The sequence below is a fragment of the Enhydra lutris genome, unplaced genomic scaffold, assembly GCF_002288905.1.
Source record: "Enhydra lutris kenyoni isolate GAN:26980312 unplaced genomic scaffold, ASM228890v2 scaffoldscaffold21, whole genome shotgun sequence".
NCBI classification, from domain to species: domain Eukaryota; kingdom Metazoa; phylum Chordata; class Mammalia; order Carnivora; family Mustelidae; genus Enhydra; species Enhydra lutris.
Genome location: NW_019154105.1, coordinates 69,386,349 through 69,410,577, shown reverse-complemented (window position 1 = coordinate 69,410,577; position 24,229 = coordinate 69,386,349). Strand labels below are relative to the sequence as shown.

Sequence of the window (24,229 nt, the reverse complement as noted above, 5' to 3'; positions counted from 1 at the left end):
CCGACGCCGTGACGTAGCCGCGGGGGCGCGCCGCAGCTGGGAAAACGCCGCGCCTCAGTTCCGCCGCGCCAGGAGGGTGCGCGTGCGCGGACTCCCGGTCGCGGATTGCGCCTGCGCGGCGCCGCCGGCCTCGTGACGAGCTTCCGGCCGCCGAGCTGCTGGTGCCCCGCGGGTCCGAGCGTGGACGTCTGGGCAAGCGGTGGGGCTTCGGGCCCAGCGTCTAGCCGCTCCCCGCGCGGCCGTGTCTGCGGAGGCCACTTGTCAGGGTGCTCGGACCTGCGGGAGCGGCGCGGGGAGCCGCTCTGGAGGAGCGTGCCGTGCGGCCGCCCAGCCAGGGACATCCCCGCGACTTGTTGAGTAAGGTCGGTAGCGCCGGGCGCGCCGCGGGAAGGGCTTGTGCTCCTGGCGAGTTGGTTCCTACCAAAGGCCTGAAAAGCTTAAGTTAAGTTAAAGGAACCCCAGGTTTCCAGCTTGTGTAGAAAAGTCAGACTGGCCGCATCGGCCCCAGAATCACGGGCGTCCCCGCTGCCCGGCAGGTGCGCCTCAGCGAGATGCGGGTCCCCCTCTGCGCAGCGACGCGGTCAGCCTGGTTCGCGCCAGCATCCCCCGGATTCGTCCTCAGACTGAAACCGGGTCTGAAAGCCCCAACCAGCGCCCTAGTTCGCCTGGAATTTCACGTTATTAAAGAGCTTTTGGACAAACGTGTGTTACTGTCCTTACGGTAACAGTAGCCTCGTTCGCACCGTGCTAGTTTAGGACGGCCTTTCACGGGTACCTCGGAGTTAAGGCACAATGCCCCTGCCCCCACCCCGCTGCCTTTTTCGGGGGCAAGAAAGCGTGCTTAGCAGTGTCCCGACTCGGCCGGCGCCAGCAAGCGCGGCCGCTGGATGCTCCCCGGGTCGTGGTGTCTCCAAGCAGTGCCCTCATCTGGGGTCGGTGAGGATAGGGGCTCAGGAAAGAGGCCAAGCTACAGATTGGTCTTTGACGTCCTCAGCATGTGCACGGCAGCTGACTGTCTCAAGCTGAAGAGAAAAGACAGAAACAGACAGAAGGCTGTTAGAACATTCTAAATGGTGTTAGACAAGCGTGTGGAGAAGGAGCGGCCTAGGGACACAGGGAGAAAACCAAGGGAGCATCGTGGCCCTAGCCAGGGAGCGATGCTCCCCACTCCCAGAGGCAAGAAGCTCTGTAAGAGTGAAGTAGAGGAAGAAAGAAAAGATGTACCTTGGGTTTAGCAACAAGGAGATTGTCTTGTGACCGTTCAAGACTAGTCTCATTGGAGTGGTTAGGGGAGAAGAAGCATAAAGAAATGAAGAGTTGGCAGTGACTCGAGAGGTTTGGCTATGGAGAAGGAAGTGTGGGAGCTAGAAGGGTGGTGTGGGGTTGAGATACTTCAAGATAGGAAGTTTTTGAGCAGCTTGAAGCTGATGGGAGGGAGTCCGTGCAGAGAGAAAGTTTGTGGTTACAGCAGAAAGAGGAACAGTGACTAAAAGTCCCCGGAAGATAGGAGGGGAATGACATCCAGAGCATAGTGAGAGTAACATTCACTTTGGGCGCAAAGCAAACACTTTTCATACCAAAGGGAGGGAGGGAAGATAGGTTGCAGTTGCAGGTAACCTTGTGTGTTTATTGGAATGAAAGGGAAGGAATTCTCTAAAACCTTCTATTTTCACTATGAATGAGTGAAACAAAACATCTACTGAAAACAAGAAGGGGGGTAAGAAAGCTAAGGTTTAAGCAGTGTGGAAAAGATACAAAATAGCTGATGTAAAAAACTTAATGCATAATTCAGTAGAAAGCATGGTAGAGTTTGCAGGTTCCTTTGAATTTGGAGGCCATGAGTTTATCCTCGTATGACCTAAGATCAGGTAGAAAGAGTTTTAAATAGTGTAATTACTTTAGAGACCAGAGTTTACTCACGTTTTTATTTCATAAATATTTATATCCTGGCACGGCAGAGACCATGTTAGCTCAATCTCCACACCACACTTCTCTTCCAAACTCTTAGACCTCTGTTAGACATCTCATTTGTATACATGTTTAAAACTGAATTTACGGTCTTCATCTGAAAGCCTCTTCCTCTGTAGATTCCACAGCAAAGAATATTGCCAGAAATTAAGAGGGTCATTTCCTAAGGATGAAACAGTACATTCATCAAAAGTTGTAACAATTCTAGTTTTGCACCTAATAATAAAGCTTTAAAATACATGAAGCAAAACCAGATTTTTTAAAAATCAAAACCCAATTATAAATGGGTGTTGTAGATTGTAGTTGGAGATTTCAATAACCCTTTCACAGTATATGATAGAACAAGCACGGAGAAGTTCACCAAGGATCTAATTGAATGATACCATCAACCAGCTTGACCTAGTGGACATTTATGGAACACTTTACCCAATACCAGCAAAATACACGTTTTCAAGTATGTAAAGAACATTTACCAAGATGGATCATATTCTGGGCTATGAAACAAATATATGTTCTCTGACCACAATGCAATTAAGTTAAAAATCAGTGATAGGTATCTGGAAAATTTAAATACTTGGAAACTGAATGACTCACTTGTAAATTACCAATGGGCCAAAGGAGAAGTCAGAAGGAAAATTAAATTTTGAAGTGAATGAAAATAAACATGGAACATTTTAAAATTTGTGGAATGTAGCCAAAACAATACTAGAAGATAGTTTCAAACCAGTAATTTCAGTCATTCATCTTAAGAAACAAGAAAAACAAGAGCAGATGAAACCCAAAGTGAGTACAAAAAGGGAAATAATAAGTGTCAGAGTGGAAACCAATGAAATAGAAAACAAAAACAAAATCTGTGACAACAAAAGCTGATTCTTTGAGAAGACCAGTAAAATACAGAAATCCCTGGCCATATTGAACCAGGAGAAAAAAAAAAGAAAGACAAATTAATAACATCATGAATAAGAGTGATGATGTCAGTGCTAAAAGGATAATCAGAGAACATGAACATTTTATGCCAACAAATTCAGCAGCTTAGACTAAAGGAACAAATTCCTTGGAAGACACTACCATGGCTCTGTCACTCAAGGAAAAAACAATAGATAACTTGAATAGCTTCATATCTCTTAAAGCATTGAATTTATAGTTAAAAACTAGAAATATTTTAATTCTGCATAAACTGAAAATTGAAGGAAGGAGGTATTAACCAACACAGCCCATTCTATAAGGACAACACAATTCTGACACTGAAATTTGACAAAGACATTACAAGAAGAGAAAAAGACTAATATCTCTCGTGGACATAGATACAAAAAAATTTTTTAAAACATGTTTTAGCAAGTTAAATCCAACACCACAGAAAGGACAGTACAATATGACAAAATGAGGTTTATCCCAGGAATCCAAAGTTGGCTTTGCATTTGAAGATTGGTCATTGTAATTTACACTATTAACAGAGTGAAAAAGAAAACCAAATGGATCATCTTACTAGACAGAAAAAACATGATGAGACCCAACATCCATTCCTAATTAAAAAAAAATAAAAATAACTGCCAACAAACTGGGAATGAAATGAAGCTTCACCAGCATATTAAGGGCATTTATGGCACTCCTGGGGGCTCAGTTATCCAACTCTTGATTTCAGTTCAGGGTGATCTCAGATTCAGGTTTATGATCTCAGGGTCATAAAGTCGGGCCATATCTGGCTCTGCACTGAGCATGGAGCCTGCTTGAGATTCTCTCCCTCTCCCTTTGCCCCTCCCTGCCATGTGCATGCTCATTCTCTCTCTCTCCCTCTAAAAGTAAATAAAATAATTTGGGGCGCCTGGGGGCTCAGTTGGTTGGGCAACTGTCTTTGGCTCAGGTCATGATCCTGGAGTCTCGGAATCGAGTTCCACATTGGGCTCCCTGCTCAGTGGGGAGTCTGTTTCTCCCTCTGACTTCTTCCCTCTCACACACACTTTCTCTCTCTCTCTCATTTCTCTCTTTCTCTCAAGTAAAAAATAAATTTTTAAAAAAATAAATAAAATAATAAGGGCATTTATGAAAAGGCTATAGCTGACATATAGAATGATAAAAAACTGGATCAGTAACAAGCCAGAGTTGTCAGATCTTACCTCTTCTGCTCATCATTGTTGAAGAAATTCTAGCCAGTGTGTAATGGGGCAAGAAAAAAAATCTCCCAGATTGAAAATAACAAGTAAAATTGTTTATGAAGATGACATAATTCTTTATATTACTTTCCCAGTCTTGGTACCATTGATATTTGGGGCCAGATAATTCCTTATTGAACTAAAGGGGTGGCATTGTCGTCTAGTGTGTTGTTGGATGTTAAGCAGTACCTGTACCTCTATCCCCAGGATACTATTAACATATGTCATTTGTCACAACCAGAAATCTCTTCAGATATTGCCAAATATCCCTCAAGGGACATTACCACCCTCAGTTGACACTCACTGCTCTATGTAAAAAACAAAAAACCACAACACACACACAAATGGGATCTGCAGAAAGACCTACTAGTACTAATAAGTGAATTGAGCAAGATTGAAGAGTATGAGATCCATATGCAAAAAATAAGTCCCATTATTTCTCGATAACCAGCGAGATAGTAGAAGTTGAAATGAAGGGGAGATGCCATTTACAACAGCATCAAAAAATATTAAGTGCTTGGGATAAATCTGAAAAAAGATATGCAAGATTTATACACTGAAAACTAAAAAATGTAGCTGGGAGAAATTAAAGACATTTATAAATGGAGAGAATACACCATATTCATAAATTGGGAGATTCAGTCAGACTGATTCTTCTCAAGTTGATCTATAGATCCAGTGCAGTTCCTGGCAAAATCCAAGCAGACTTTTTGTAAAAATGGACACACTGATTCTAAAATTAATTTGGAACTGCAGAGGAAGTAGAATCCTCCAAATGAGTTTGAACAAGGGCAGGTTATATGACTTACTTTGCCTAATTGACCACAGTGCTAATTATAAAACCACAGTAATCAAAGTAGTATGGTACTGATTAGAGGTACATAAGTAAATCTGCAGCAGAATAGTCAGAAATTGGCTCACAAGTACATACAAGTTCAGTTGATTTTTGACAAAGGAATAAAAGTAATTGAAAAGATAGGTAGTCTTTTCAAAAAATGATGCTGGAAAAATTGGATATCCTTATGTTTAAAAATGTTGATTCATACCTTGTATTATATACCAAAAAATTATAAATCTAAATGTGAAACCTGAAACCATAAAACTTAGGAAAAGTGACATATTTTGTTATGACACTAAAGCACAACCAATAAAAGAAACAGTTAACCTGGATTTAATCAAAATGTACTTCAGAGTACCTTGGAATGGATAAACTGGTACATCTATAAAATGGATTATTAGCAGTAAAAAGAAATGAGCTGCCAAGCCATGAAAAGACGTGGAAGAACCTTGAATGTATATTACTTAGTGAAAGAAGTCAGTCTGAAAAGGCCACATACTGTATGATTCCAATTACATGACATTCTGGAAAAGGACAAACTCTGGGGATGGTAAAAAGATGAATGGTTGCCAGGGGTTTCTGGGGGAGGGTGGGGTAAATAGGGGGAACACTGGATTTTTAGGGCAGTTAAATTTCTGGATGATAGTGTAATGGTGGATACAAGTCATGTATTTGTCAGAACCTTTGTATTTGTCAGAACCTGTAGAACTCTAATGTAAACTATGGACTTAATGATGTTATCAGTATGGCTCATCAATTGCACCACTAATGTGAGATGTTAATGGGAAATTGGAGGGGGAGTGCTGAAAAGATATATGGAAACTCTACTTTTGCTCAGTTTCCCTCCTAAAACTGCTTTAAAAAATAGCCCATGAGGGGTGCCTGGGTGCCTCAGTCAGTAGAGTCTAAGACTCTTGATCTCCGGGTTGTGAGTTCAAGCTCCACATTGGGTATGGGGGCCTACTAAAAGCACATAAATTGGGACACCTGGGTGGCTCAGTCGGTTAAATGGCTGCCTTCAGCTCAGGTCATGATCCCAGTGTCCTGGGATCGAGTCCTGCATCAGGCTCCCTGCTCAGTGGAGAGCCTGCTTCTCCCTCTCCCTCTCCCTCTCTCTGCCACTCTGCCTACTTGTGCTCTCTATCTCTTGGTCAAATAAATAAATATTTTTTTAAAAATACATAAATTTATTTTAAAATAGCCTATAATTTTTAAAAAAGATTTAATTTATTCGACAGAGATCACTAGTAGGCAGAGAGGCAGGCAGGGAGAGAGGGGGAAACAGGCTCCCTGCTGAGCAGAAAGCCTGATGCAGGGCTCAATCCCAGGAACCTGAGATCAAGACCTGGGCTGAAGGCAGAGGCTTAACCCGCTAAGCCATCCAGGTGCCCCAATATTTTTCATTATTCTTATTATAGCTGTCCTGGAGGATGATTATCTTATCACTTTGATTTACTTTTCTCTAATGTAATCTAGTGATGATGTGCATCTTTTCATGTGCGTGTTGGCTAATAATACATCTTCTTCGAAGAAATGTATATTCATATCCTTTGCCTATTTTTGAATTGGGTTGTCTTTTTACCGTTGAACTGTAAGGGCTCTTCATATATTTTGGATGCTAAACTTTTCTCATATATGATATGCAAATATTTTCTCTCATTCTGTGGATCATTTTTTTCAGTTTATTAATAATGTCCTTTGAGGCAAAAAAAATTCAAATTTTTATGAACTCCAGTTCCTGTTTTTGTTATTATTTGTGCTTTTGGTGTCATATTTAAGAGTCCTTTGCCATATGCAAGGCCATGAAGATTTCCTCCCGGTGCTTTAGCTCTTACATTTAGGTCTTTGATCCATTTTTAATTAATTTCTGTATATGGTATGAGGTAGGATCCAAATTCATTCTTTTTTTTTTTTAAGATTTTATTTATTATTTACTTGACAGACAGAGATCACAAGTAGGCAGAGAGGCAGGCAGAGAGAGAGGAAGGGAAGCAGGCTCGCGGCTGAGCAGAGAGCCTGATGCAGGGCTCCATCCCAGGACCCTGGGATCATGACCCGAGCCAAAGGCAGAGGCTTTAACCCACTGAGCCACCCAGGCACCCCCACATTCATTCTTTTACATGTGAATATCCAGTTGTCTCATCACTATTTGTGGAAAAGACTGTTCTTTCCCCGTTGAGTGGTTTTGGCAGTCTTATCAGAAACTAGTTGACCATGAATATAGTGGTCTGTTTCTGAATTCTCAGTTCTCCTCTGTTGATCCATATGGCCTGTGCTGGCACTGCACTTTTGATTACCAAAGCTTTATAGTAAGTTTTGAAATAAAGAAGTGGTAGTTGTCCAGCTTTATTCTTCTTTTTCAAGATTGTTTTGGGTATTCTGTAAATAGTCAAAGGTTCCTTAAATTCCATATGAATTTTAGGGTCAGCTTATTCTGCATAGAAGGCAGTTGGAATTTTGCTAGAGATTGCATTCAGTCTGTCAGTCAGTTTGGGAAGTATTGCCATTATAATGATATTAAGTCCTTCCATTGGATGTCTTTCCATTTACATCAGTCTTTTTCAATCTCTTTCAACAATGTTTTGCACTTCCTTTGTTAATTTGTTAATATTTTTAATGTTCTTATAAATGTGATGGTTTTCAGAAGTTTTTCTCAGATTGGTGTTCGCGAGTGTATACAAATGCAGTTGATTTTTCTATATTGATCTCGTTTCCTGCAGCCTTAGTGAACTCATTTATTAGATGTAATAGTTTTCTTGTGTGGATTCCTTAGGATTGTCTTTGTGTAAAATCACACCCCCTGCAAACAGAGATAGTTTCACTTCTTTTCCAATATATATGCCTTATATTTTATTTTCTTGCCTGAGTGCTTTGGGTATAACCTTAACAGTATGGTGTTGAATGGTGTTGCTGATCTGGGGCAGGGGTGGGGAGGTGGTCTGTCTTTCACGACTGAGTGTGATGTTAGCTGTGAGATTTTTGTGCATACCATCTATCAGATTGACAGAGCTGACTTCCATTCCTAATTTGTTGAATGTTTTTATCATGGAGAAGTACTGGATTTTGTCAGATGCTTTTTCTGCATCTGTCGAGATGATTGTGTAGTTTTGTTTTTTTTGTTCCTTTGGTGTGGTATATTACAGTCACTAATTTTTTATTTTAAACCAACCTTGTATTCTTGGAATAAATCCCACTTGGTCATGGTATACAGCCCTTTTTATACATTGCTGGATTCCATTTGTTAACATTTTATTGAGGATTTTTGTGTCTATATTTAACATGTTCTGATTATTTAAAAATAATATTTGAGAAAGTTTAAACAAAAAAAAAAATCTAAAAAAATATAGCAGATACAGGGAGCCTGCTTCTCCCTCTGCCTCTGCCTGCCACTCTGTCTGCCTGTGCTTGCTCTCTCTCTCTCTCTGACAAATAAATAAACAAAATCTTAAAAAAATATATATATATAGCAGATAATGTTTCCCAAAATTAGTCAGTGCCTAAAAAACACATGTAACTTTTTGTCTTATTTTTTGGTATGAAATTTTTCACCCTCCTTGCTCACCCCCTTTCCCCTAGTCTCTCCCTTTTGAGAAATAAAGTGTTAGAGTTCAGTGCTGGCCATCATGGCATAAGCCACCTTTCTCTCTTGCTGATGACAGGTAAAAGCTCGGGATAAAATACTGAAAACAATGCAAAGCCAATAGATTGGGAAGGGTAGTTGAAACTTGGAGTAGTGACCCACATATGTTTGTGTTTTCCATTTTTTAAAATCTCTTTTTCCCACAGCTTTGACCATAGGCCAGGTATCCACTGTGGGGCTGTGCTGTGAGTTGCACAGACAGCAAAAACCCTTAAGAGAAACCCCCCTCTTTCTGCCTAGAAGAACTGAGGAAAGGGGCCCCTGTAAGCAGAAGCATGTGAGGGAAAGGCAAAAGAACTAGAATACTCAGAACAATTTTGAAAAAGAACAAAGTTGGAGGACTTGGTCTGTCAGATACCAAGACTTACTATGAAGCTATAATCAAGACTGATACCGGCAAAGGGATAGGTACGTAATAACCTACTGGACAGAATAGATGCTCCCAAGATAGACCTACACAGATGTGGCAAGTTTTGACCCAAATGTAAAGGCAGTTGAGTGGAGAAAGGATAGTCTTTCAGCAGGTGGTATTGGAATAATCAAACGTCCATCTACAAAAAAAGAAAGCTCAAATACACCTTGCATGTTATATAAAAATTATATAATAATACTAAGTAATTTATAAAAATTACAAAATAGATAGAAATCTATCATCCACTGAAAGTAAAACCTAAAACTTTAAAACTTCTAGGAGAAAACAGGAAATCTTTGTCATCTTGAGTTAAGCAAAGCCTTGTTAGATATGACACCAAAAAAATGGTCTGTGAAAGAAAAGTTGAGGGACTCCAGGGTGGCTCAGTTGGTGAAGCGTCTGCCTTTGGCTCAGGTCACGATCCCGGGGTCCTGGGATGGAGTCCTGCATCAGGCTCCCTGGTCAGCGGGGAGTCTGCTTCTCCCTTTTCCTCTGCTTGCTGCTCCCCCTGCTTGTGTGCTCTCTCTCTCTCTGACAAATAAATAAAATCTTTTAAAAAAAGAGAAAAGTTGAGTTGAACTACATCAAAATTTAACCCTTCTGTGCTCCTCCACTGTTAAGAGAATGAAAGACAAGCCACAGACTGCAAGCAAATATTTGCAAATTACATCCCTAACAAAGGACTTCTAACCAGAATATATAAAGAAATCTCAAAACTCAATAATGACACAAAGAACTCCCCCCAGAATAAACCAAAAGATTCTAACAGACACTTTGCTACGAAAGGTACACAGACAAAAGGCACATGAAAATACCCAGTCAGTAGGGAAATGCTACACAGGATACACTCCACATCTATTAGCATAGCTACAATTAAAAGGTAACTTTAAAAATCCTATCAAACCAAGTGCTGGGGAGGATGAGGAGCAGCTGTAGTTTCCAGACACTGCCAGCAGGAACACAGCGGCACAGCTCCTTGGGTGAGTGGTTTGGCGGTTTCTCGCAAAGTGAAACATGCATTTGCCCAGCAGATGCATTCTGAGGTATTTACCCAAGGGAAATAAAAACATGTTTCCACAAATACTTGTGAGCAGATATGTATAGTGGCTTTATTTAAAACCACCAAGAACTAGAAACAAGCCACGTTTTCCAGGTAGTGAGTGGATGAACAAAGGGGTCCATCCATACAGTAGAATTAAGTACATGGCAGTAAAAAATTTATTATTGCTACTCCCAAAACACAGGTGACTCTTGGGCGTGTCATGCTGACTGAAAGAAGCCAGACTCAGAAGCGCTCGTGGGTTATGAACCCATTTATGGGACATTCTTCATGGTAACAGAAAACATGAATGGTGGCCAGGATTTGGGGTAGTGGAAGGCTTGAGCACAGACGGTGTGCTCAGGGACTTCTGAACCACATTGTGACTGTGGTCATGGTTACACACCTGTGTGCATGTGTCAAACATTTATAGACCTGAACACCAGGAGGAGTGATCATTATGTAAGCTTTAAAAAGTGAACAAAGTTGAGGGGCACCTGGGTGGCTCAGTGGGTTAAGCCTCTGCCTTCGGCTCAGGTCATGATATTGGGGTCCTGGGATCGAGCCCCACATTGGGCTCTCTGCTCAGCAGGGAGTCTGCTTCCCCCTCTCTCTGCCTGTCTCTCTGCCTACTTGTGATTTCTGTCTGTCAAATACATAAATAAAATCTTAAAAAAAAAAGTGAACAAAGTGAGAAGTTCTGGATACATCTGAAAGCTAAAGTCCCCTTCCCACCACAGCTCCCACCCCACCCTGCCGAGGTCATCATGTTGCCATCATGAAGTTGGTGAGTGCCGGCCTCGCTTGGTCCCATATCCTTACTGTGCACGTTTGTATAATCACGGGAGGACAGATGGTCACTGTGTTTTAAACATGTATATAAGTGGTATAATTGTATGTGTATTTTCTTTGCAACATGATTTATTTCTCTTGACATTGTGTTTCTGAGTTTTATACATGCCCACATCTGTTTCTTTTATCTTCAATTCCTGTCTCAGTAGCGGGGCCGCCCTCACAAGACCCCACGGGCCCAGCCTTCGGCGACAGCCTGCTAGGTCTCCCGGTTCTGGAGGCTGAAGTCTGAGCACGCTGTGGTGGCCCGCAGACCTTCTTGCGATGGCCTCACTCAGGGCCTCTCCTTTCTCCTCTCTGCCCTCTCCTCACCCCCGCCTGTGGTCCCTCTCCTCATGCCATCCCACTGAGGTTAGGGCTTCTGCGGAGGTGTTTGGGGGACACAAACATTCAGTTGTTAGCACTTTCTAACAATTCATTGAGTGTTTAATAATAGAGCGTTTTTGACATCTGTTAAAATAAACTACACCAGTGCACATCCCATGGGTCTCTATTTCCGTGTCTGCACGCCTGAGGTTGCACCTAGAAATGGAGGCCCCCCTTGTACTTGGATGCAAGAACATCCCACGGTTAGGATGAAAGTGTCTAACAGCGCAGGGTCTGGTGTTGGGGTCAGGGGTTTCAGGCTAGTGACACAGTGTGTGGAGTGCCTACCTTGTGTCTATGCGCTTTCTCTCATTTCTCCCATTTCTAGAGGAGAGGCAGGCACTGAGCGTGACTCCCAGGTGACAGTGCTCTTCTTGAGGCTGGGAGTACAGGGGCCTTCTGAGAGAGGACCAGTACCACAGTAGGTCCTCCCAGCCACCACTAAGGCCTGGTCGGGAAGGGCGTCCTGCTCTCAGGCACCAACCCGCCCTTTGTCGCAGCTGAAGCCAGGAGGGGTGGGCCTCATTAGCACTCGGGCCTGCTCAGACCTGTGCTTCTTCCCAGGCCCCACCATGTCCGGGCCCCAGACCCCAGAACCAGCCCTCCGGATACAGGGAGATGCCCCCACGGGCGCAAGGGACGAGGACGCTGCTGACGGGATCCAGCACTCACACCGCATGCTCAGCTTCAGTGATGCTCTCCTGTCCATCATCGCCACTGTAATGGTCTGTGGGCCTCCCAGACGCCCCCCCCCCTCACCTTGGGACCCCGGCCACCCCCTCTCGAGAGGCCTTCTGGTAGACCTTGGCCCAGCATAGACCCTGCCCTGTCTCAGCAATGTCCTAGGGTCCCCTGGCCACCCAAGCAGCTGGATGGGTGGGGAGAGCAGTCCAGCACTGGCCCGAGTCCCCGACACACCCTGACATCCAAGGAGTGGTCTGCACAGCCCAAGAAATGTCCCTCGTTCTTTTTGTGTCTTTGCTCTCATAGATCCTGCCTGTGACCCACACGGAGATCTCCCCAGAACAGGTACTTGGGGAACCACAGTCTGCAGTATCCCGGGTGAGGGTTCCAGAGACTCACTCCATCCACGAGCCCAATTTTAGGCCCCCCCGGGCTGTGCCTGGCTGGGAGCACTGGGGCAAGGTTGTCTTCTGCTCTCTCGGCCACCCTTGTCGGCTGCAGTCCTGGCCTGCAGATAGGGGCAGTGCTCTGAAAGTGAGCCTTCAGGGTGGGCTGAGGACAGACAGTGCAGAAGCCCATCCGGCTGTGGGTCTGGAAGCCGGTTCCTGGTGCCCGCAGAGTGTCCGTCACGGTGGGTGTTGAGGGGCTGAGGGCAGCTTGCAGCTGCGGGGCAGGAGCCTCCTTGGTGCACAGGGACATGTGGGTTTTGTCATGGAAGTGAGTGGGAAACTTTTCTAAAGCAGAGTTTCCATTTGTATTGACAGAATATTTCTGTTTTCTAAGTTAAGTCATGATACTAGGCACCTCAAAAGCTGAACATGACCTCAGAAGACTCTTGAAAGTCCCCGGGCATGCCTGTGTGAGCGTGCCTCGCCCAGCCCCTCTGAACAGGGGTGTAGTTGGGGCCCAGAGGAGTGAGGGTGCGAGGGGCTGGGTCTGCAGGGCCCACTGGCACAGCTGCCGTCAGGCCTTCAGCCCCAGCGAGCATGCTCAGCCTGGACACACTGGGAATCACGGGAGCTGCTCAGAATTTGCCTTCTGCATCTCTGCCAAGAGGGCTGTACCTCTGGTGGGGTTTTGAAGAGAATTCGGTAACAATGCCGGTGTCGCCGGGGAGTGGCCACAGGAGTGTGGCAGGCCTGGTGCTGCTCTGCTCTTAGCCACCCTCCTCAGAGGAGGCCTGGTACCCACTGGGGCCCTGCTGCTTGCCTAGCTGTGTCTGCGCCAGAATCTTCTCTGGGGAGGGCTTGGGCCTGGGCCAGGTCAGAATGGGGTATGGGTGAGGGGCACCTGGGGGGCTCAGTTGGTTGGACGTCTGACTCTTGGTTTCAGCTCAGGTTCTGATCTCCCGGATGGTCAGCTCGAGCCCCACGTTGGGCTCTGCACCCAGTGGGGAGTTGGCTACAGATTCTCCCTCTTCTGCCCTTCCCCATTCCACACATGCTCTACCTCTAAAATAAATAAAATGTTTTAACAAAGAAAAAGGATGGGCGTGGATGTGTGACCGGAGATGCCAGGAGGTGACACAGGAAGGAGTTTGCAGTGAGCCCCACTTGTCTGCAGCTGGGGCCACTCGTTTGGAGAGCAGTACTTGTTGCTTGTTGTGAAATTTTGTATGTGTTGGCGGGTGCATGGAGAAGCTCTGAGCCAGAAAGTTGTGCAGCGATCTGGGGATGCCTTCAGAGAGGACAGTGCTGGAAGGTGTCAGCCAGTGGGCGCTCCTCCCAACTTGAAGGGAAAGACTAGTCAAGGCCCAGAAAATCTAGGAATTCAGAAACTCTGAGTCCTCAGTGCAGTACTGGCGTGTTGGGTGACACACCCACCGGTTGCGGGTAAAGAACCAATGAAAGTGGTAAAGCAATCAGTTATCCACTTGGAGTTTTGCTGATAAAGTCCAAGCTTTGTCTGTCCGAGTGCCTTCCCACCTAGGGGAGGCACCGCCACAACCTCACCGGGCTTCGGAGCTCCGTCACATTCAGGTGCCTGGCAGCTCAATGGGCTCCCTGCTCTGGACGAGGGGGTCTGTGCCTCAGGAGCCGGCGTTTCAGCGGGAAGCTGCACACGAGATCCCTGAACACACACCTATGGGACTTGGGGCGTCAGTGTTTTGGGGCAAGGGGCAGGGAGCTGGGGAGGCTGCCCTGAGGAGGAGCCTCAGGGAGGGGCTGGGCTCCAAGCTGAGCCAAGAACCCCGGACGGGGCCACCAGCAGCCATGGAGCGAAGCAGTTTCTGACGGTGACGCTCTTCTGTTCCACCAGTTTGACAAAAGTATACAGAAACTTCTGGCAACCAGGATTGCTGTTTATCTGATGACGTTTCTCATCGTGACTGTGGCCTGGGCGGCACACACAAGGTACGGAACGAGGCTGGGGGCTTTTTCCAGGCTGAGGTCCACATGTTGCGGCTCACTCGGTGTGTGTACCCCATGGCTGCAGTCCTCTGCCTCCCCGCAGTCCCGTGACACAGGGTCACCCGTTCTCACGGGTGCAGATGCCAGGCCTCGAGATAGGGCAGGGCGAGGGCATGTCATGCCACATGGGACTCTGGGCAAGGAGTAGGAGGCTGCGTTGTGAGCAGAGCGGCTTCTAGGGACTTAGGCCCACTCTCAAGCCAGAGCTTTCTCTCCGGGAGGAGAGGTTCCTGGGGATCTACCAGAGCTGCAGGGGAGCCCGGAGCCCCAGGCGGGGTGGCGGGCAGGCAGGCTCTCAGAAGAGCGTTGGGGCAGGATGTGCACTGATGCCCTCAGCTCTCTGCCCCCGCAGAAGCAACACTTACAGGTGGGGGTGCCGGGCGCACAGGGAAACCGGGTGCCCCTCAGACACGGGCGCTCGCATTGACGGTGTCTTGGCCGCGTACATTACAAACTTATTTTCAGCAAGAGGACCGTTTCTGGCAGGGACAAGTGGCCCTCCGTAAGGGCTTAGGGGAGGGCTTTTCTCTCCCACCTCGCTTGTCCGTAGAGAGTGAGGAGGGCCACAGCCACCCTCTGCCTGGTACTGCTGGTGGCCCTGCCAGCACCTGATGTACCTGAGCCCCTGTCACTCCAATGGCATGGACAGAGCCACGCAGCACCTCGTGTGTGTGCTGAGTCATCCACGGCCACACTTGGGGCTGCAGTACCCAGAGCGGCACAGATCCCACCTGGGGCCCTCACGGCTGTGCGCCATGGGTCGCCAGTGGGGCTGCTGTCCCAAGGGGATGTAGCCCTGAGTACTGGCCCCCTCGAGCTCCTTTTGGCCCCTGACTGGATCTGGGTGGGGATGGGGGTACTGAGGCCCACTGAGCCCTGCCCAGGAGAAGGTCCTGTCCTCAGAGGGTTCAGAGTCCTGAGGGGTCTCCATGGAGGGGCTGGGGGAGTTCCTCAGTCGCTCGTAGTCCCTGGCCCTGTGTTTAGTTTTCTGTCTCACCTTCCTGCCTTCATATCCAGCCACCTCCCTGTTCGATAGGGTGTTTCAGCGTGCTTAGTGTATGGCAACCCCAGAAGGACTTCCTTTTTTAAGAATGGTCTTCGGACACAAGACCTGAAGAACAAGTTTCCTGGGGGTTTGACTTGTCCTCCTCAGGGTTCCAGTCTCCCAGGGTTGCCAGGGGATGTCCCAGAGCCCTTGGGGTGCCTCCCGAGGGCACACCCTCCTTCCACAGCTCCCTCTGTGGCTTCTGCACACCCACCTCTCTTGGCTCTCTTGGAAACCACACGCCCCAAGTTACAAGAGTCCATGCGAATGGGAGCAGTGCAGTTTCTAGGGACTTAGGGTCTCCTGTTTGTATTTTCAGTGTCTTCCAAAGTTTGTACAGTAGGTAGTATTCCAAATTTGGTTAAAGATGACATATGTGGGGCGCCTGGGGGGCTCAGTCCGTTAAACACCTAGCTCTTGAGTTGGGCTCAGGTCACAGTCTCAGGGTCCTGAGATTGAGCCCCTCGTCGCGCTCCGTCCTGGACAAGGAGACTGCTTGAGATTCTTTCTCTCCCTCTGCCCCTCCCCCCAAAATGACATCTTTTACTGATACTTTAATCAGCAAATGCTGGGCCCCGTGTAGATGCTGTTAAGAGCCCCTTTACTGACAGCATGCCTTCCTCATTTTCTTACACGGTTTAGACTGTTCCAGGTTGTTGGGAAAACAGACGACACGCTTGCTTTGCTCAACCTGGTGAGTCCTTTCATTTCTTGAGAAACGATTATGTTTGTAGGCCTGTCCTCTAAGGAAGGCAAGCAGGGTCTTGACCTTTCTGGTGCCTCTGGGGTACAGAGCCTGGAATCCACCAGCACCCACTCCTGGGCTCCTCACATGTCCTCCCTGGGGATGCCCCTGAGAAGATGAGGCCCCTCCCCTCCTTGTCGGGTGGCGAGGGTGTGAGCTTCCTGGGAGTCTAGGAGGTAGACTATGACAGCCTGCAGGTGGGGCACTGCCAAAGGTTGCCCTGGGCAGCAGGGCCTGGAGCCACCTGCCTGTCTTCCCCTCCTGCCCTTCCTCCTCCTTTCTAGGCCTGCATGATGACCATCACCTTCCTACCGTTCACTGTGAGTACCTGCATTTCCTCCCTGGGGCCAGCCTGCCCTCCCCTGGGCAAGAGGACTCAAGACCCAGGATGCCTCCGCCTCGGAAACACTCAGACTGGCGGGGTGGTCTAGGGCCCAAGTGCCGTGCTACGAAGAAGAGAAAAGCCCCAAGGGAGCTGACAGCAGTCTCCGCTGCTTTGGGGGTGGGCATACCTCGGGTTCCAAGGCTGGTCGAAGGAGGGGAAAGCCTCCCCAGAAGGGGCCTGCAATGGCAGAGATGCCAGCTTGGCCTCTTAAGGGCCCGACGAGGGGCATCCCATCCGTGCTCAGCGGCACTCCCGGCTCCTGCCTGGCCTGCATCCCTCTGCCATGGGCCGTCCTGGGCCCCTCCCCGGCAGCTCCTTCCCACCTGCCCCGACTCTCAGTTCTGATAGAACTGTGGTCTGGGTGTGCAGGGCTGTGTGTCACAGAGAATTCTTCATGAATTTGATGATGTTTCAACTTGAAAGGCTGGAAGCATTCTGTGGAATTGGCTGTGGTTGCAAGGGACACCCTCCGGGTCTGAGCCCAGTGTGTGCACCTGGCCGGGAGCAGGGGACTCGTGGGGTGGCGGGGACCTGCCGAACCTGGTTGTTTCTTGTCTTGTGTTTTTGTCTGCAGTTTTCCTTAATGGTGACCTTCCCTGAGGTGCCTCTGGGCATCTTCTTGTTCTGTATGTGTGTGATCACCATCGGGGCCGTGCAGGTAGGACCCCCCCAGCCTGCCTCCTCCACACACACACACGCTTGTCATCCTGGTACACACGTCTTCCACACGTGTGGATGTGGCGTGTCAGCCATAGCAAGGGTCATGCTTGTGGGGCATGCTGTAGGGTGACCGCCCGGGCCCTCTGCCATGTTGCGGCAGAAGATCCAGAGATTGCTAGAGCCTGGGCTTCCTGTGCTGGCTACAGAGGGTCAGAGCCCTGCGGTGCCTGGTGGGGCGAGACTCTCTGGGACCCCCATGTGGCCCTGGGAGCAGAGCAGAGGCTCCTGTCCCCTCTGCATCCCTAGGTCATTGCGTGCTGAGCCTCACACCCATGCGGCTCTGTCCGTGGATGTGGGTGGCTGGGGATTACTGGCCAGAGGCCTCTGCCTATGCCCTGCAGCCTTCCTCTCCCACAGGCGCTGATCGTTGTGTATGCGTTCCACTTCCCCCACCTCCTGAACCCCCAGATAGAGAGCTCCGCCCACAGGGCCCTCTACAGGCAGCATATCCTGGGCATCGTCCTTAGGGGCCCAGCGCTGTGCTTCGTGGCCGCCGGCTTCTCCTTGTTCTTTTACCCCTTGGTGAGTGAGGGGAGCAGGGGGTGGGGTGACTGTCTTATGGAGGAGATGCCCCCAGGAGGGTGGGCTGGGGGGGGTACAGCCGTGCAAAGGTCTCGGGGATCACCGGCACACGGCCTCGCATCCAGGGTGCCAGGGAGCACAGCTGGAGGGAAACTCTCCCCACCGGGACCTGCTGTGCAGGCAAACAGGCGCCACAGAGCCAGGCCTGCGTGAAGAGACACGCCGTCCAGTGGGGGCAGCCAGTGGGCCGTGACCACCCACGTTTTCCCCAAGTGGGCGAATCCTTAGGACGAGAAGAGAGAGAGAGACGGATGCCCAGAGTCTGGGCTGTGCTTGTTCTCTGGGCGAGTAAGGGGTCCATGTGAAGCCACCATGCAGCCAGCACTAGAGGGCCTCTGGGTGGAGGGGTCCCAGCAGCCTTGCTGTCACAGCAAGCAAGAGGCGCAGTAGGGAGCACTTGCAGAAAGGTCCTAAAGACCCACGTGGAGGGTGTGGGCCGCCCAGAGAGAGCGCAGGAAGGAGGGGAGGAAGCCCCCCCTGCCCGGGGAATGGCCAGCTCTCAGGAACACCCAGCTGAGGTCAGAGGTCAGGATGCCTCCTGCAGATAGCCCTGACTCAGTCTGTGCTGCCTCTGTGCAGGGATGCCAGAACTTGGAGCTGTGTCAGCCAGGTCGTAGAAGTCAAGGTCGGCTAGTGCCCTTTTAGCCCTTAGCTAATGGAATAGGAATGTTCTAGAACACTCTTGCCATCTGGGAATGCAGAGAAGTACAAACCAGCAGCCGTCCCAGTGGGTTTCGGGGGCTGTAGGCATGGCTCCTGCTTGGATCCGAGCCCTCACCAAGTACAGGGAAGCGTTGGGCCCAGAGCATCATACCTGGGAACAAATGGTTGATGATGTTTTAAATGTCTAGTAAACATCCCAGGAGATTCCAAGTTTGAAACAGATAGGCTGGCAAGGCTGAGCATCATTTCCTCGAGGATGGAGCTGCGTGCTGGGGGCTGAGTGGCTGAGGTATCAGAGGTCAGGCCCAGGCAGGCAGAGCAGGGTAAGGCGTAGGATGGCACACCAGGTGGAAGGCAGGCTCGGGCTGCTGCTTGGTTTCTTCTGTCCTGAACATGTTGGAGGTGCAGGGGCGCTGGCGGGAGGGATGTTGCAGGGGTGCTTGGGGTCATGCAGGGCATCCTTGGCTGTGGCCTCTAGCACGGTAGCTCCCAGTGCACAGGGCAGGGCCAGAAGGGGGCCAGGAGTAAGGGGCATATGGTCTGAGGCCACATACATGTCCTGGCTCCAGGTGGGACAGTCTCTCCAGGCTGTGCACTCAGGGTAGCCCACAGCAGGCATCGGTTAGACAAGGTCAGCGCTTGAGGAACGCCAAGGGTCACTGCTTGGAGGATGGAAGGGACAGCTGGGGTCTGCGGTGGGTGGCCTGGGTGAGCTGAACAGAGGGCCAGGGTAGGCTGGGTGCGTGGGTAGTTGTCCGGTGTGTCCTGGGGGATAGCAGGTGCCACGGCACTGGGGCTATGGGGAACTGGACAGTGACCACACCCTGGTGGGATGACAGCAGTGGGGGAGGGGACACCTGAGCCACCAGACTGGGGGAGGGGAGGGCTGAGAGGGCCCAAGTGGTCAGTAGGTTCAGGGGCCTCAAGAGGATGGGGTCACTCAGGCCCTGACCCTCAGTGACAGAGTAGTCAGCGCTCTGTCCAGCCCCACTCACCTGTCCATCAGCCTTCCTCCCTCCTTCCCTGCAATGCGGCTCTGACCCCTTGCACCCACCCCCTCACCTCCTTGCCTGGAGCCCACCACCGCCTGGGAGACAGCATGTCCAAGCTTCCTGACCCCTGGGCAGGTCCCTTGGAGCCTCCTTGGCAACCCCGTGGCCTCCATCCTCACAGGCATTCCCTCAGCCAGATGCCTTGCTGGGTCCACCTCTGAGGTCCAGCCCCTTCTCACCACCCTGGTCTAGGTCATCCTGTCCTCCCTATGGACTGCCTTCCTCTGATGAGGACACCCGCAGGGCCCAGGGCCTTGCCTGCCAGCATCTGTGTAGTGCCTCTTGTGTCATGTTCCCCCACCCCCACCAGACTCCCGTTCCTCCCCCGATCCTGCAGTGGATGGCACCTCCCTCCTGCCTCCCAGCCGCCCGCAGGGTCTCTGTTGAATTCCGCGTGGGATGTGGTCTCTTGGAGTGTGGAAACCGGGTTAGAGACAGAGGTAGGGTGCATCTGAAGTGTCCCACAGTCTCCCTGATGGCAGCATGTGCATCATCGTCTCCCCATGTCAGGTGACCTTGAAGAACCGGGTGTGCAGGACAGAGGGGGTGGGAGCCCCTCATTGAGGGCAGGCATGGGATGGGGCAGGGGCGGCAGGAGAAAGGCCTTCCCTGCAGGGCTGCCGGCTGGGTGGTATGGGGCCTGAAGGACTCCTGCTGCCAGGGCCCAGGACTGGATTTGCTGGGCCACCTCGACCCGGCCCTGCACCCTTCCTGGAGTAACATGGCGGACATACAACGTAAACTTCATACTCCCGCGTCCACTGCCACCTGCCCAGTCCAGGGGCCCCAGCCCACAGCCACCACTCCATCTACTTCTAGACTGCTCCCATGGCCACAACAGAAACCCAGCACCCCTGAGCAGTCTGCACCCCCCACCATGCCCTGCTCCCCCAGAACCCCCCTGTCTCTAGAGCTTTGCCAATTCTGGGTAATTCATGTTAAATGGAATCATAAAACATGAGGCTTTTACATCTGGCTTTTCTCAGAAAAATGTTTTCCAGTTTGTTCCTGTGGTAGCAGGTGTCAGATACCCACCCTCTCACTGGAAGTTCACGGGAAGGACCCAGCTTGCTTACCTGTTGATCAGTCCATGGACTCGGGTGCCTCCCTGTCTCCACCACGGTGCACAGGTCTCCCTCGGCCCACGACCTTGCCATAGCTTGTCAGTGTCTGCTCCTCCAAGAGCAGCTGTCCTGTGGGCTGTGATGCAGGGTCACCCGTGGTTCTGACCCGCATTACCCTGATCCCTGGTGACACTCAGCATCCTGCTCTTTGCGGCTCGGCCACTGCACAGGTCCTTCGGAGAGCTGTCCACTCAGCTCCTCTGCCCACCTGGGGTTGGGGGTTCGTGCCTTTGCTCTGGAGCCTGAGCTCTCCACCTGCCCCAGGTGCCAGACCCTCGTCAGTGGTGCGGTCTGCTGGTACTTTCCCACATTCTGGGAGCTACCTTTTCCTTCTTCTGGAAGTACTCTGATGCACAAAAGTTTTCCAGCTTGATGAGATAGAATTCATTTGTGTTTTCTTCTGTTGCTCGTGCTGCCATCCCTTTGGGGCGGATGGTGTCTGCCGTGTGGTGTGTCTCACGCAGTCGTACCTGCTGATGGCGATGGTCATCTTCCTCCCCTACGTCAGCAAGGTCTCCAGCTGGTGCAAGGGCAGGCTTGTGGGTAGGTGCTCGGCACTGCTCCCCAAGGCCTGTGAGCATGGGAAGGGCCCAGGCAGCCATAACGGCCAGGTGTCCCTGCAGAGTCTCCTCCCCTGGCCAGCTCCTCCTTCCTGGCACACCCACAGGCCCCCAGGAGCCCCCAGCTCACAGCGTGGAGTTCTTCACTTTTGACCTGCACGAACCTCTCAGCAAGGAGCGGGTGGAGGCCTTCAGTGATGGGGTCTACGCCATCGTCGCCACACTCCTCATTCTGGACATCTGGTAAGGACCCAGCCCTGAGGGAGGGGGTCCATGGCCTGTCTGTCATCATCCAACCCCACAGAGGCAGGGGCTGAGGTCTCCTGATGCTAGCCCTCCGCTTGAGGAGGAGTCCCACCCTGGACCGAGCTCCGGAGAGTTCAGGCTCTGCTGTGCTAAGGGTGGGGGACACACAGGACTCCTCCTGTCGCTTCTCCCTTCCCCAGGCTGGGTCGATGGGTGTGGTTGGGCTTCCCCAGCCTATGCTTTTCTTCTCCTTTAGGCCTCGCCCCCAGACCAACCCTCCCCTCTTCCCCCCATTCCCCACCCAAGTCTCCCCCCAACTCCTCATCCCCCTGCCAGCTCCCCCAATCCCTGTCTCCCCTAGGTCCCTCCCCCAGGGCTCCCCCTTCCAGGGCTTCCCACCTCCCATCTCCTGCGTCCTCCCTCCTGCTCCGTTTTGCCTTCACTGGGTGCTCTTTTGCCCCATCTAATCTACTGTTTCCCTCTGTCAAAGTTCTCAGTTAATGCATTTTTAAGTGTTTCATCTGCTTTTTTTTTCTTATTTTCCATTCTTTTTTAGAGCCTCTTGTTCCTTTGGTCCTATTTCAAAACATTCTTATTTTGTTGGATAGGTTACACCATCTTGATTTTACATTTTATATCTGAAGGCCTAAAGTATTAGTTCTCCTAAGTCTCTTGATAGCTTGTTCCTACTGTAATTTGTGAATTTTTAAAATTGGGGTCCAAGTGCTCATTGGTGTCTACCCCTGAGCCTTGACCCAAGGTTGCAGGATGGTGTGGCTTTGCTTCCACCGGTGAGGCCCAGCCAGCCCCAGTTCCCTGGTGAGCAGCTGCGAGGAGCAGAGGAGGACAGGCCCCCATTCTGCCCCCAGAGCCACAGCCCCCACCTTCAGACTCCTGCAGCTCCACCCCCCAGACACATGTGCAGCCCCCCATTGTGAGTGTAGAGGCATCTCCGGGTGCTTGCCCCCCAGCCTGGGAATAGGACAGTTCTTGGGGCCACACAGTTGGGGCCGCCCACAAGGGGGAGAATCTGAGATGTGCCTTAGAGTTGCTCCTTCCAGCAGCACTCAGCCCAGTGATCTGAGAACCACAGAGGCTGCCCCCGCCCCCAGATCAGGGGGACCACCACCCAAGTGGCCCAGCAGGTGCCGGGGTATGGACAGGGCTCCATGGGAGCCCCGTGGAGGCCAGGGGGCTGTGGGCTCAGGCTGGGAGCCGCAGCCCCAACCTGACTGCCCACGGCGGGGCCAGGACCAATGCTGTGTGTTGGCCGCCCTCAGCGAGGACAACGTGCCGGACCCCAGGGACGTGAAGGAGAAGTTCCATGGGAGCCTGGTGGCAGCACTGAGCGTGTACGGGCCGCACTTCCTGGCCTACTTCGGCTCCTTCGCCACGGTGGGCCTGCTCTGGTTTGCCCACCACTCGCTCTTCCTGCACATCCGCAAGGCCACGCAGTCCATGGGGCTGCTCAACACACTGTCACTGGCCTTCGTGGGCGGCCTCCCGCTGGCCTACCAGCAGACCTCAGCCTTCGCGCGACAGCCGCACGACGAGCTGGAGAGCGTGCGCGTCAGCTGCGCCATCATCTTCCTTGCCAGCATCTTCCAGTTCGCCATCTGGACCACGGCCCTGCTGCACGAGGGGGAGACGCTGCAGCCCTCGGCCCGCTTCGGGGGCCGGGAGCATGCGTTCATGTTTGCCAAGCTTGCGCTGTACCCCTGTGCCAGCCTGCTGGCCTTCGCGTCCACCTGCTTCCTCAGCCGGTTCAGCACGGCCATCTTCCACCTCATGCAGATCGCTGTGCCCTTCGCCTTCCTGCTGCTGCGCCTCCTCGTCCGCCTGGGCCTGGCCCTTCTGTGTGCCATGCGGGGCCTCACTCAGCCAGCAACCCAGGCCGAGGAGGACGCACACGCCCCGCTCCTCCCTGCTGCCTGCTAGCTCCTGGGGCCTGGCTGCCCCCACCTGCACTCAGCCTGCTTTTGGTTTGTATCTTCAACCTTCTTCTCTAGAGCCTTCGGTAGATTTCTGCTTCTGCAGACAGTGCGACAGGAGCTTGTGTCCCGGTCTCTGTCCTAGGCCCACATTCTTGCTCTTTGTGAAGCTAAACCACCGGGGTGCTCGCGCTCTTGCTGGGAGCCCATTGTGCCAGCCCTGAGTGGGGCGTGGGTCCCCAGGTACAAAGGACACGGCAGCAGCACAGCAATGGCCACACTGTATTGTCCTGGATATAAATTATGCTTACATTCAGGTAGTGACAAGGTACACAAGGGCCTGGGTGCAAGCCCACACCACTCCTCTGGGCGCACAGACGCACTTAAATACAAAGGACAGACGACTACAGACCAGAACGAGAGCCGAGGCCTGCAAAGCGGACACAAGTGATGCCACCAGGGACGTCAAGGCAGACACACGTGTGTGTGCTGGAGGCACATGATAGGGATGTCCCACCACAAATGGCCACTACAGTACATTTGTGCGGATTTGGCAGAAGCTCGGGGGACATGGGGCTAGTGGGCAGAGCTCGGTCACATGGTGCTGGCAGCAAACAGCCAGGATGAGTGGAGAAACAGGATTCCTGGGCCTTTCTTTGGGGCCCCTGGAGCCTCCCCAGACTGATCCTGGGGCTTGTCTGGACCCAGGGTAGGGGAGGCCCAGGCACCCGGTCAGCTGGACGGCGCTGGGAAGGGCATGTTGATCGTTGACAAACAGGTGATTAAAGCTGGCTCCTCCCCAATGTCACACTTTGT

At 51.1% G+C, this 24,229-nt stretch overlaps 1 protein-coding gene across 5 annotated transcripts; it reads left to right on the top strand.

The window, feature by feature from the left end:
* The first annotated feature begins 157 nt into the window (after positions 1-157).
* On the top strand, positions 158-24,216 carry LOC111149290 (transmembrane protein 175). Of its 5 annotated transcripts, none has more exons than XM_022506274.1 (11): positions 158-362; positions 11,830-11,990; positions 12,256-12,294; positions 14,209-14,303; positions 16,048-16,099; positions 16,435-16,470; positions 17,110-17,193; positions 17,613-17,777; positions 21,141-21,219; positions 21,300-21,479; positions 22,734-24,216. In XM_022506274.1, exons 2-11 carry the CDS (start codon positions 11,838-11,840, stop codon positions 23,489-23,491), a joined length of 1,641 nt encoding a protein of 546 aa, XP_022361982.1. In that variant the 5' UTR covers positions 158-362; positions 11,830-11,837; the 3' UTR covers positions 23,492-24,216. The 5 variants fall into 5 exon arrangements, with proteins under 5 accessions (XP_022361982.1, XP_022361981.1, XP_022361985.1 ...); XM_022506273.1 differs by having other exon boundaries at positions 12,256-12,327; XM_022506277.1 differs by having other exon boundaries at positions 21,344-21,479; positions 22,763-23,495.
* The last annotated feature ends 13 nt before the right edge of the window (positions 24,217-24,229 follow it).

Coding starts and splice junctions, on each gene's coding strand:
- LOC111149290 (XM_022506273.1), top strand. CDS start 11,838: ATGTCCGGGCCCCAGACCCCAGAACCAGCCCTCCGGATACAGGGAGAT. Junction 14,304..16,047: donor GCCTGGGCGGCACACACAAG/GTACGGAACGAG, acceptor TACACGGTTTAG/ACTGTTCCAGGTTGTTGGGA. Junction 21,480..22,733: donor CTCCTCATTCTGGACATCTG/GTAAGGACCCAG, acceptor CGGCGGGGCCAG/GACCAATGCTGTGTGTTGGC.